The 13,911-nt window shown below is 39.0% G+C and overlaps 1 protein-coding gene across 1 annotated transcript in view; it reads left to right on the top strand.

Moving 5' to 3' along the window:
* Positions 1-2,759, top strand: part of ykt6 (YKT6 v-SNARE homolog (S. cerevisiae)) — a 6,777-nt gene extending 4,018 nt beyond the window's left edge. The window contains 3 exon segments of the mRNA XM_030738321.1: positions 1-51; positions 473-574; positions 896-2,759. The exon segment at positions 1-51 is cut by the window's left edge and continues 15 nt beyond it. Of these exon segments, the coding sequence (XP_030594181.1) occupies positions 1-51; positions 473-574; positions 896-931 (189 nt within the window). The 3' untranslated portion in view covers positions 932-2,759.
* Positions 2,760-13,911: the final 11,152 nt, after the last annotated feature.

Here is a 13,911-nt window from a genome sequence, read left to right on the forward strand (position 1 = left end):
GATGCAATGACCAAAGTGCAGGCAGAGCTGGATGAGACAAAGATCATTTTGGTAAGAAACCTCTCTTATAAAAAGCTGAAAAGTGTCCACATTCACTTAAACTCACTTCAGATGGGGCATTAGAAGTTTTCAAGTTTTGCACTGGATATGAAAAGCTCACACTGCTGGAGTACTAAACTGAGAGCTTCAAGTCCTCACAGCTGCCACTGTGGGCGTTGGATGATGGTCTCTTAAAACTAGTTTTGTTGTTGTTGTTTTTTTAAGACATTTTTTTTTTCAACCACCTCAGAAATCAGATATGGTCATAGTTATTGGACACCCTTCTGCAGGACCGATTGAAAAACCATGACCAAACCATGTTGATTTAAAAACAAGGATAACTACGCACCATTTAAGCCTCCAAAGGGCCACTGATGGTGTTGCAAGACAAAAAGAGGGACTATTTCATGAATACATATTTTCTTTTCTCCAGCACAACACCATGGAAAGTCTGTTGGAAAGGGGAGAGAAACTGGATGATCTTGTGGCAAAGTCAGAGCATCTGGGAAACCAGTCTAAAGCCTTCTACAAGACTGTAAGTGCTGATGACTCACCTTATTGACATTAAGCTAAATTTCAAGACTGAGGGCCAGATTTACTAATCTGGCCCTCAGATTAGTAAATCTGGCCCTCAGATTAGTAAAACTAGCATAGGGCTGCAGTTGAGGAGAAACGCTGTGGCGAAAGTAGAAAGTGATGTACCCACAATAAACAAATGTTTAAATAGAAGAAAAAGATCATTTATTCAAATAATGAAACTGCATGGCCATTCAGACAGAGCAGATGTGGTGGAAGGAGAATTGATTTGTTCAGATTTATTCATACGTGTGCATGTTTGTTTGTGTTTGCCCTGCAGGCACGGAAGCAGAACTCTTGCTGTGAAATCATGTGATGTCGCTGCCTTGTCCTTCTTGGACATGCCTCTCTATCGCTGCCTTTCTGCTTTTCCTACAACTCCCATCATGCACCTCCCACCAGCTCCTAACAAAGACAGTGCAGACGCTGTCCAAGATGGGACAACCAGGAAAAGAGCAAGAAAGGGTGGCCAGTCTTAAGTGTGGGACTGATGGGGGCTGAAGGAGTGATGAGGTTTGGTCAGGGGGAAAAAAGTAACACATGAATTATTTTTAACCATTCAAAAGGTAAACATCTGTGTGGTGTTTCAATACCAGTTGGAGACATTAATAGTGTGACGTCATGTATTGGTGATGTGTCGTTGAAATGTCTTCAAACCATTTAATGTTATTCAGATTGAATCAGATCTTAATAGTTTGATCTCCACTCTTAAAATTTGAAGAAGCATTAACCGCGGTTGTGCTGCTGCTTCATGGCAACTTTGACAATCTCACAGTCTTATCTCTGTTCAGTGTGTCACCATTGCAGTTCAGCTCTTCAAAATTGGCAGGCACCTTTTGTGCCCACAAGGTGGCCCTGCTCATTCACTTTATGGTTTCATGAGCCTCAGAGCTGAGGTCAATAGAAATACTCTAATGTGAGCCAAGACAGCAGGTGGCTGCTTGGACGTGATAACTACTTAGAGATTTTTAAACATCTCTGCTAAACTGGATTCGGTTACACAACCTCTTTGCTGTTGAGATCTTCAACATTCCCACTTTGGATGATGGTGTTATTAGGTGATGATGCAAATGCTTAAAGCTGGTGAGAAGTTGGAGATCAGCTGTAAAATGTATAATGATGTTTGCCGTATATGCAGCCTTATTGCAGTGTGGCTAACAAGAAACCCCGCAGTCCTGTTAGCGCTCATTTACAGCGTGTACCATAGCCATGCTTTCCACACTGATATCCCACACACACGACACTTAATCAGGTTTTTCTGTTTTCTGCTTTACTTCCATCTGTAATCCCTCTGGGATCGCTGGCATTTTACCACCACTTATTTTGACTATGGCAGTTCTGGGGAACCTCAGGCGCTGTCGCACTTTCTGACCTGTTATTGTGTGCTCATCAAGATTCTACTAAAAGGTGTTTGAAGACTGAACAAACAAATGTTGACTAATATCTCAGACCCCATTGACCGTAACACACTCCATGACTAACGCTGTTTTACTGGGAGTGCTTTTTTTTTTTTTTTTTTTTCCTCTTTGGTGGTAGGGGTAGAAAGTTCATTCTTCAGGAAGATATGCCTTTGGTTGTGCATTTTAGATGTTTCTCCATGCTCTATCTGCTGTGTGTGTGAGTGATTTTTGTGAAATACACCATCCAGCTGAAGGCTGTATTAATGCTGAGTGCCTGTGTGTGTGTGTGTGTGTGTGTGTGTGTGTGTGTGTGTGTGGTGTGTGTGTGTATGGTCTGAGGTTTGTATGATCTGAATTTGCTCTTTCTGCTTTTACAGTGTAATCTTTTGTGCAATATCTGCAGACTGTTTGTGTGACTCTCTTTAAGGGAGAGAGGAACAAAAGAAATATTTGTCATAAAGGACAGTGAATTGATCTTTGTATATACTATTATGACTAACTTCCATATGGAGCTTGTCCAGGGTTGTTTCTAACACATTTGTTGAATTTCTTATCTCATAATTTTCCAATTAATATGCTGAATTTGACCATCTGTCTGATCTGTGGAGTTATGCTGTAGCTATTTGCGGGTCAGGTGTTACTCTGATCAATGTGTTAAACAGTCTGCATTAAACATTTCGATCCAGATGTGGTCTTCAAATTTAAAACAAAGACTTTTGAGAATAAACAAATTTTCTGTCTGTATTAATGTTTTGTTTTTGGAACATTGATTTGTTCGTACACTGTTTGCAGAACATGTAATCTTGCTTAGATAAAAAGCAAAGTGTTTCCCGTGTCTGATGTCTTCATTGTTTATTCATCCAAGTGGAGATAATTTTATCAGGGTGACTGTGTGGTGCCAGGAAAACGTTGTATGCAGTCACATACAACTATCTTATTGGAAATATCTCTAATCAGTATACTTTTGGAATGTGAGTCTTTATTCCAACAGGAAGTTATGCTGATCTGGCGCCTCCGTCACTTGCTGCGGGAAATGTAACTTTAATGTTAAAAGAATCGATGTAGAACAGCGGAATTGTACAGCTTGGCTTACAGTGGACATTTTACGCTCATCTCCATATTTTTACTCATGAATTCTTACTAGAGTAGCTTTGCATAATTCACAGTTTAAAACTTTATTTATCTCATATGATGCATTGCTTCAGCCCCATCCTCTGAAGCAAGCAGTCTTAGCTCCCGCCTCTGTTTTTTAAAAGGCTTTTAATTGGCTAACTTTCACAAACAGGTTTATGTGTAAAATAAAAACTATGAAATATTTAGAGCAGTCTAAGCTGCGCTTTTGACTCAAGGGGACATGTATGCAGATCTCATTTATTAGAATATATGTTTATTATCGTTAGACAGATTTACTATTTTGTAAAGGTATATGTGACAGAAAATAAGGAAAAACAATAGTTCCACTTTATTACAAATGTACTTATGAATGAAGCCTTTTGAATAAAGATTAGTCCAAGAGTTTAAAACAAACACAAGTATAAGTTGCACGACCTTATATTAAAACAATATAGAGCATATAAAAGTCAATTTATTCATATAGCCTAATTTACGCTGTATTTATGGTGAACCTTGGGTGTGCTGCTGTAGGAGTTCAAAAAGAAGCACGTGAATGCACCACGAGAGGTGCGCCTCAGCGCGCAGCTGAGGTGAGAAAAAAAGCAGCGTGCGTTGATGAAGTCTGAACGTACAGCCTTGAAATGTGGACGGACATGAAAAACAGTAGCGGTGCTCTCATCAGTAACAGAAATATCTCCAAGGTGAGACAGAAGCGCGTTTGTGTGTGTAAGTGCGTGTGTGTGTGTGTCTCTGGTGAGCGACAGTGTACCAAAACAAGTCTCTGCTGGGATCTATTTAGTTGACGACGATTAAAGCTTCCCACAGGACTGTTGTAGGTGTTCACGAGTTTGCCATAAATACTGTTTTTAACCTGGACTGCGAGCTTTTCTCTGACTGTAAGTAGATTGACAGGCGCAAGTTTTGCTCCATTTTGGAAAATTTCAATTTTCTTGCACATTTTCTTATCTTCGCTCCGATTTTTCACACTTGGACTTCCTGCAGCAAGTTCTCACATCTGCACGGAAACACGACTCGCTGTAGAGCTACATTTAAACTTTCTTCGTCTTAACAAAGATGATTTAGAGGGGTTTTTTTGTGCCCTTCTTTCTCTGTGTGTGTGTGTTATGCTGCATTCAAACGTGAATGTTTTGCTGCACTTTCAGATGGTCGAGCTAGATCTTGGGGAGCAGCTTTCGCACGCTGTGCAACAGGGAAATGGTGGGTTTTATCTCTTCCTTGAGATTTTTATCGTACCTGTCTTCTTCCTGGCCTACATCCATAACTTCACCAGCGGAGTCCAAGATTACAGACTCTAAAAGAAATGCTTTCATATTTAGTAGTGTTTTAATTATAGGCACAGTATTATGCGTGCATAATAATTCCACTAAAAAGGGCCTTAAATTTGCAATAACTAAAACAGAATACAGTGCCCAGCAAATTCATTCCAGGTGAATTGCATTCAGTGGCATGTGTCAGCTTTGAGTCACTGATAGTCCATGCTATTTACAGATAACAAAAAAACAAGGTGGCACACTTCCAGAGATGTGGAACAGTGTCTGCTCAACACTAATATGCAACAGTAATTTTTGCACAAAAATGCAAATTAGTCAGTGTTTTGAAACAAGCACATGCATTGATTACATAAGAAGGGCGTTGATTGTAAAGGAGATGCGGAGTGTTGACAAACTGCTTCTCGCCAAAACTGTTCATATCATAAGGAAGCATGTGTGCTGCAGCGCTGTGAAATATTCAATGACCACAAATTTGAATCTTTTTAACTCTGACCCAGTTTCACCACACATGGAGCGTCATAACCTTGCAAAAGCTGCTTTGGAATAAAAGTGTTGAATCCAAATCCCAAATTTTTCAAAGTTATGATGTCATTTATATCCTGGACCACTGCCTTTTAAGTAACATTTTAAATCCCATATAGTTTCATTGTTGCATTTGTTATGTAGACAAGTGTATCTTGAACACGCTGTTTTTTTTTGTTTTTTTTTTTGTTACCAGTGGATTCAAGTATGTCTGTTTTCTTCCTCATACAGTTTCAGCTGCAGCTGCCACTCATCCTTCTCACAAAGAGGACCCTCTAACCTTCACCAATGGCCTCATCCCTGGTGAGCTGAAGTTTTGTCTAAAATCTGATGTTTTTCGGCACTGTGTAAGGCCTGTTTCAGAGCAAAGAAAAACATGTGAAATGGACCACCTTCAGTCAACAACTAACAAAAACACCTTATTTCTCCCAGAGAGCCAAGGACTGAAAATAAACAGAATCAAGTTGCGCAACCAACAGTGAGCCAAGCTTTAAAACAACTCAAACATTTTATGTAGCAGAATTTACAGAGTGTGACTGCAAGATGTTGTCTGAATTTGGTCAAACTGTGTGAGGCTATATTTATTGAGATGGCGAGAAAAACAAATACTTCTGTGACGCATTACTGTTGTTCTGTATGTATGTATGTGTGTGTGTGTGTGTGTTTGCATATGTGGTTTTGCATATATTGAATGGTTTTGAGACACAGTGGCAGATCGTCTTCTTCTTGCTTATCTTTTGAACTTTGTGCTAAATAAGCTTTGCACTCTTTTGACCTTAGGTCCCTCTTGTTTTCATGCCACTGTTTGCTTGGGGAGCTCCTGCTGGTATGAATGGATGTGCTTCACTGTTAGAGCATGCATCCAGAGAAGTTGAACTTTTAAAGCTTTTGATAGCTTAAAAAGATCATATAACACACTGTTGGTAAACTGCCTTTTTATGACCAAAGTGTCTGGTACAGATGGCACACAGCACTTTGCTTTTGATAAAATTGTGCCCTTGTGTCTAAGTTAGGCAAATCAAAAATTAGGAATTTGGTGTAGCAAAATCCCATTAGTCATCATCATCAGTTAATAAAGTTCAAGTTGTAAATTTAGCGTATCTCTCCTTCACAGTCATTTCCTCATGCATCTATTTTTCCATTGTGCCCATTGTGCACAGAGCAAACAAAAACTTGTGTCAGGATCATCACTGCTAATGAGAGCTGGTTCTCCAGCCGGAGCCCAGAGAGCAAACAGCAGTTTTAAGATGAAGGCTTCGGGTTTCTTAGAGCATCAAGTTAAATGTGTGACCTGAAGTATGCTTGTTATGTTTTTATTTACAATGCCAATTCCAAAACTGTATAAAACATAAATAAAAACAAAAGGAAAACCATCATAGCCCTATGTTTTATTCACAATAGAACATAGAAAACATATCAAATGTTTAAACTGAGAAAATGCACCACTTAATTTTGACTTTGATGGCAGCAACACAGCTCAAAAAAGTTGGAATATTGCCATTTTTACAACTATGTAGCATCCCCTATTATTTATTTTTTTTTTTTTATTTAAAATTTTTGCTTTTAGCTGTTTTGGCTTTACAGTGAAGAGCAGAGCGGAAGGTAGGGAAGACATGCACCACTTCGGCTCCGGTCATTTCCCAGCTCATCCCATCCGGATACATTTTATATCCATTCGTAGGGGCTTATTTTGTCCCCACACTAGCTGTATTCCTCTTTTAATCTGTCTCATCCTTCCAAAACTATACTGAAATATCTAAAATCTGTCTGACCAGCATGTAGACAGCTCTATAAAAGCTTTGACATTTGTAATTTGTTTGCCTTTTCTGATAATGCCTGTCTACATTCATAAAAGACTTGGAAATGTGCCCTGCATTATTTATATATATATATATATATATATATATATATATATATATATATATATATATATATATATATATATATATATATATATATATATATATATATATATATTATTATTTTATTTATATATAATATTTATATTTAATATTTATATATATATATTTATATATTATATATATTTATATATATATATATTTATATATATATATATATATATATATATAAGATATATATATTATATATATATATATATATATATATATATTTATATATATATATATATATATATTTATATATATATATATACACACACACAGTGGGTATGGTAAGTATTCAGACCCCTTTAAATATTTAACTCTTGGTTTCATTGCAGCCATTTGCTAAAATCAAAAAAGTTCATTTTATTTCTCATTAATGTACACTCAGCATCCCATCTTGACAGAAAAAAAACAAACAGAAATGTAGAAATTGCAAATTAATTACAAAAGAAAAACTGAAATATCACACAGTCATAAGTATTCAGACCCTTTGCTCAGTGTAGAAACACCCTTTTGAGCTAGAACAGCCTTGAGTCTTCTTGGGAATGATGCAACAAGTTTTTCACACCTGGATTTGGGGATCCTCTGCCATTCTTCCTTGCAGATCCTCTCCAGTTCCATCAAGTTGGATGGTGAATGTTGGTGGGCAGCCATTTTCACTCCAGAGATGCTCAGTTGGGTTTAGGTCAGGGCTCTGGCTGGGCCAGTCAAGAATGGTCGCAGAGTTGTTCCAAAGCCACTCCTTTGTTATTTTAGCTGTGTGCTTAGGGTCATTGTCTTGTTGGAAGGTGAACCTTTGGCCCAGTCTGAGGTCCTGAGCACTCTGGAAGAGGTTTTCTTCCAGGATATCTCTGTACTTGCCTGCATTCATCTTTCCTTCAATTGCAACCAGTCGTCCCGTCCCTGCAGCTGAAAAGCATCCCCGTAGCATGATGCTGCTACCACCATGTTTCACTGTTGAGATTGAATTGGGCAGGTGATGAGCAGTACCTGGTTTTCTCCACACATACTGCTTAGAATTAATGCCAAAAAGTTCCATCTTCGTCTCACCAGACCAGAGAATCTTATTTCTCGTAGTCTGGGAGTCCTTCATGTGTTTTTTTGGCAAACTCTATGCGGGCTTTCATATGTCTTGCACTGAGGAGAGGCTTCCATCAGGCCACTCTGCCATAAAGCCCCGACTGGTGGAAGGGCTGCAGTGATAGTTGACTTTGTGGAACTTTCTCCCATCTCCCATCTCCCTACTGCATCTCTGGAGCTCAGCCACAGTGATCTTTGGGTTCTTCTTTACTTCTCTCACCAAGGCTCTTCCCCATTGATTGCTCAGTGTGGCTGGAAAGCCAGGTCTAGGAAGAGTTCTGGTTGTCCCAAACTTTTTCCATTTAATGATTATGGAGGCCACTGTCCTCTGAGGAACCTTGAGTGCTGCAGAAATTCTTTTGTAACCTTGGTCAGATCTGTGCCTCGCCACAATTCTGTCTCTGAGCTCCTCGGGCAGTTCCTTCGACCTCATGATTCTCATTTGCTCTGACATGCACTGTGAGCTGTGAGGTCTTATATAGACAAGTGTGTGCCTTTCCTAATCAGGTCCAATCAGTTTAATTAAACACAGCTGGACTCCAATGAAGGAGTAGAACCATCTCAAGGAGGATCGGAAGAAATGGAGAGCATATGAGTTAAAAATGAGTGTCACAGCAAAGGCTCTGAATACTTATGACCATGTGATGCAATGAAACAAAGAGTGAAAAATTTAAAGGGGTCTGAATACTTTCCATACCCACTGTGTGTGTGTGTGTGTGTGTGTGTGTGTGTGTGTGTGTGTGTGTGTGTGTGTGTGTATATATATAAGTTTTTTTTTTCATTTATTTTTAGTTAAATGTGAAACAGTGACTCTTACTGAACTTTGGTGCCAGTATTTGAACCGTTCAGCAGTTTTTCCACCGCAAAAGCACTCAATGCTCGTCCGAAAAACGGGTTCAATTTGGGCCTCGCAACCTAGCTGGTCTCGAGCCAAGAATGCGTGACGAAAGCGGGAGAAAGACGTGACTGAAGGCTAACTTGGTGCTTTGTATCAGTTCTTATCACAGATAAAAGGTCACAAAGTGCATACTTGTCTTCTTGCTCGTAATTGCTGTCTATAACAGTAAATCAGTAAAAACATCTCTGATATGGCTGTAAGAGAGCCATCATCTATCAGTGAAAGCTGATATTAGATCAAATTATAAATGCTTATACTGGGAACATTAAAGCAGATGTTTGTTTTTGTTTTCTAAACCTCTTTAAGCATTTTTATCCAGTAATGGCAGAAATAATGAAATCTTTTTTCTTTTCTTTTTTTTTAAACGGAGGTTGTAATACGCCATTAGTACATTAAAATTTATCTGAAGAATCAAAAACTGTTGCAAACATTTTTTATTAAGTAAATGAGTTGAGGATGGATCTGCCTGTTGCTATCTGGGTAATTAATATCGCAGGTCCGTCAGTTAACTGTGTCTGCTCTGTTTCTCCACATTTTTATCTTCAGTTTCGGTCACATTTTGTATCAGGTTATAACTGAAGAATTAGATTTAGAAATCAGATGTGAAATTTAGGATTCCACCTCCTAATCAAAATTCAAGTTGGGTAAATGATAATGAAAGCCAGTATAAAAAAATCTATATTTTATATCAAACCTTTATTTTGTCTATGAGAGTGGACCAGCCTGAAATGACTCTTTTCTTCCCACCCGTCCGTTCGTTTGTTCGTTAGTTTGTTTGTTTGTTTGTTTTTTATGGTCAGTACTGACCAGTGTTCACATTTCTCAGTCCTCTTTATTAAAATAGCTGCTCTGTTCTTTACTGACCCGCTGCCATGGTGAATCATCATGTTGGCTTTGATGATGGCTTTCATTCTCTTCTCACGCACACACTTAACTCAGTGAACATACTCAGAGTTGATTGAACATACTCTAATCAGCTTTTCTGGAACAGGAAACTCAGAATTTATTTCAGTCAGTCAACTCCGTTTATTTTTAAACTCAGAGGTTGTTGAACATTCTTCCTGGAAAAGGGCTAGCAGCCTGACTCTTCTACTATGAAGCCATGTTGTTGTAATGGATGCAGCACTGTCTTGCTGAAATACGCAAGGCCTTTTTAGAAAAAAGACAGGAAGCGTGGGAGCATGTGTTGCTCTAAAACCTGTATATACTTTGGAGCATTGATGGTGCCTTTCCAGATGTGCAATCTGGCCTCATACCATCAGAGTTTCAGACTTTTATTTTTTATTTCTTTAAAAGCTTGTCCTCTGTGGGAGATTTTGCAATCAGAATCATGATCTGAATGCGCTGTTGTGGCTGCTTTCTTTTTATTTGATTTTATTTATTCATTTCTATTATTTGGACAAGTGCATGTGTAATATGATATTGCCAGGTCAGACAGACAGGAAGAAAGGAGCAAGAATAAAAAAAGGAAAAGGGGGAGAAAATAGGAGAAATAAGGGGACAGAGCACAGGTAGAAATATACAATGGTTCACCAACTGCTGCACATATACATACAAAACACACAGCACTGGAAGGGGGGGGGCCCACAGATACACAAAAAAATCTTGGTGTGAGTGTGATGCAGGCTTTTGAACTGAGTGCAGATAACAAGCTGGATGGTCCCTCTCCTCTTTAGTCCAGAGGATGTGGTGTCCATGTTTTCCAAAAAGAATTTCACTTTTTGATTCGCCTGAACACAGAACAGTGTCCCACTTTACCTCAATGCATTTTAACTGAGCTTTGGCCCAAAGAAGATGGCAGCGTGTTCACGTATGGCTTCTTCTTGCCGTGATAGAGCTTTAACCTGCATTTGTGGAAGGCACGGCAAACTGTGTTCACAAACAGTGATTTCTGGAAGTGTTCCTGAGCACATCCAGTAATTTCTATGCTCTCTGTCCACTCAGGGGGCATTTTAATGCACTGCTGCCTGAAGGCCTGAAGATTACAGGCATCCAATACTGATTTTTCAGTCTTGTCCCTTGCGTGCAGAGATTCTTTTCTTTTAATACAGGTGTATAATACCCAGTGCAAATGGACAGGAAATGAATGTGTATATGAGTATAAATGGTCACCAAACATAGTTTTTATCATCTGCTGAAGAATTCAGCAATAAAAGCATGGAAATTAAGTGTGCACTACTCCGGTACTGCAGAGACAGCAGATTATGCAATGCGTCACTCAGTTCGTGCTGGAATTGCGTGCTGATGCATGACGTAGATGAATTAATAAAACAAGAATGTATTTGTGCTTTTAGGTTCAATTGCAGCTGCGTTGTTCATCGCCTTTTTACTTGGACTGTATACTATCCTTTGGAAGTGCATGGTGTCACCGCCACAACGGTAAGGAACACATGCAAGTTGTAACCTGACTTTGCTGGAGCTCCTGCTGGATTTTGTTGACACTGTAGTCGAGCAAACAGCAGTTTGTTCACCTGCCTTTAAGCGTCACATGTCTGAACTTTGTATCCCAGCTCGACACAAAAACGCAAATTCCATTTTACTGCTTTATTGCATGTAAACACATTCTTTTTTTCTTTTTTTCAGAAAGCACAATAAGTTGAGGGTAAGAATACATCAGAAAGCTTCTGCTTGAAGAGATGGAAGATATCTGGCATCTGTTCAGCAGGTCATTTTGGATCTTAAATGGGACGGACTAAAACCTTGAGGGAGCAGATTTGCTCCCTCAAGAAGTCCCTTTAGATAGATCCAATGATAACAAAACAAAAATAACCCCCCCCCCCCCCCCCAACTGACTCAACTAAATAGCTGAACCACGTCTCCTCAGCTTTACGGTCTGCTGGTGGCCTCTGTTTACTCAAAGTGTCATGTTGATGTTAAACACTGTTTTGGCAGGTTAGTCTGTGCCACTTCTTTTTTGTTTTCTGTGAATTATACACTACTGAGGGAGCGAGGGGACTCGGGCTACAGCTCACTCCAGTGACCAGTAAGCTGCATGTAAATGAATGTTGCACAGAGAATATGGTATTTTTGGTATATGTAGATATTTTAGCTGTTTTTCTCAGCAGTACCGAATGCACCGTTACATTTTAACCATGTATTCTTATTTTGTTATAGCAATCCTTCATAATGTTTTGGGAAGTATATGTGGTGATTATTAGCTCAGATTAACAGCCATGATTTTATCACACACTATCACCTAGAGGCGCCTCAGCCGATCAGCCATTCGGCCATCCTGAGGCTGCATTTTCTTGAAACGGATGTGGTTTTTGTTTTACATTTGAAACCAATGTGCTGAATTACTTTCCTCAGGATTTTTGTTACTACTGTTACTCTGTAATAAATGTGTTTTTTACATTTAGTGGCTGTGAATGAGTCAGTTTGGTGAATTGAATCGCTTATGTTCCTCGTTTATTACCTCCGCCAAGGAGGTTATGTTTTCGGTCGCGTTGGTTTGTTTGTTTGTCAGCAGGATTACTCCAAAAGTTATGAATGGATTTCGATGAAATTTTGTGGAGTGGTTGGAAAAGACAAGAGGAAGTGATTAAATTTTGGCAGTGATCCGGATCACAATCTAGATCCAGGAATTTTTTTTTTTAAGGATTCTTCACTATTGCGGGATAGGGGGATTTTAATAATTTAGCTTCTAAGGCACAAAAGCCTGAAAAAAATTAGTGTAACATAGTGACATGTTCTATCAAACAACATAGTGAGGCGACGATCATATCTGGATTCCGGATCTCGTGAAGACCGCCATTATGGAAAGAGATTTTATTTTTTTTTATCGTTTACTGCTCAGATGATCCTAGCGTCTGGGAAAGATGCAAGATTATTTCACAGCATTTAGATACACGTATTACAGCGTCAGTGACCCTATGGCCTTGGCGGAGGTTTGCGCTCTCTGAGTGCTTCTAGTTTTATGATGTGTTCAGAACAGGGGATGAGTCTCGGTATCTCTGCTCCAGGCTGTTCAGCAGAGTGTGCCAGCTGTGCATTCCTGTGTGACTGTTATTAAAAAAGTATGGAGTAAAATGCACTCATGTACATACACCGCTGAAGGTATGTGAAAGGATATACGTAGCATACCGCCACTGAACCTCTGGTTACAAGTCTGAGTGACTATTTCTGTGACATCAACACAGATGTGACTCTTTTTTTTTAAGTTTCCAAAACCAGTTCTGCTGCTTGGGGGGGGCAGAACAAGCTGGAGACAATCCAACTGAGTAATGAACCGGGAATGTGGTGGAGACATGTCAGGTGGCAGAAACTCTGCTGAATAGATTGTAGCAGAGATAATGAGACTGTTGATTTTAAATATGATACTCAGAGTTACCTCGCCCACTGATAGGTGGATGGATGTTCTGTTTCTTAGAGGATGTTATTCAGGTACATAAACTGAGTAAAATATATCCAGACTACATATGTAATTATCTGTTCATGTGGATATCATTTTTAAATAAAAATATTAAATTATATTTTACAGTTCTGTTTTTTTTTTGCATTTTTGGCCACAGCAGCTTTTATGGGCAGTGGAGGGAGACAGGAAATGGGAGAAGGATACAGGGGAGGACACACGGGCAAGCTGGCGACAGGCCGGGACTCGAACCCGCGCCGCCTGCACCATACGTGGTTGCTGGCTTCACCACTAAGCCACCCAGGCGCCCGTATATTTTACAGTTTTAAAAGTAAATAAAATAAATTTCTAGTCTTTGTGATCGAGTCATTTATGATGGAGTATGACAACTTTATAACTTTATATAATGGCACTTTAATAAAATGTCTGTTCTACAACTTTGTGTTAGTGACTAAAAAGAATATGTGAGTACAAATACATCTACTACAAGTACTTCTAACACTTTCTTTTTAGCAGCACTTGGTCAAACTGTTTTAGATCATTGTGATTTTAAGCTTGATTTCTTCCTGGAGAAGCTCCACGTGTGAAACACTGTAGACTTTACTCACTTTCCCAGAAGCCTTTGAAATGACTAAGACAATAACGTCACTTAAAATGAACACCCATTTCAAGTGTAAAATTTAAGTGTGCAAGAAAATAAAGACTGTGTTTATATGAAATTACATTATCGGCTGTG

Source organism: Archocentrus centrarchus, chromosome 9 (assembly GCF_007364275.1).
Source record: "Archocentrus centrarchus isolate MPI-CPG fArcCen1 chromosome 9, fArcCen1, whole genome shotgun sequence".
Taxonomy (NCBI): domain Eukaryota; kingdom Metazoa; phylum Chordata; class Actinopteri; order Cichliformes; family Cichlidae; genus Archocentrus; species Archocentrus centrarchus.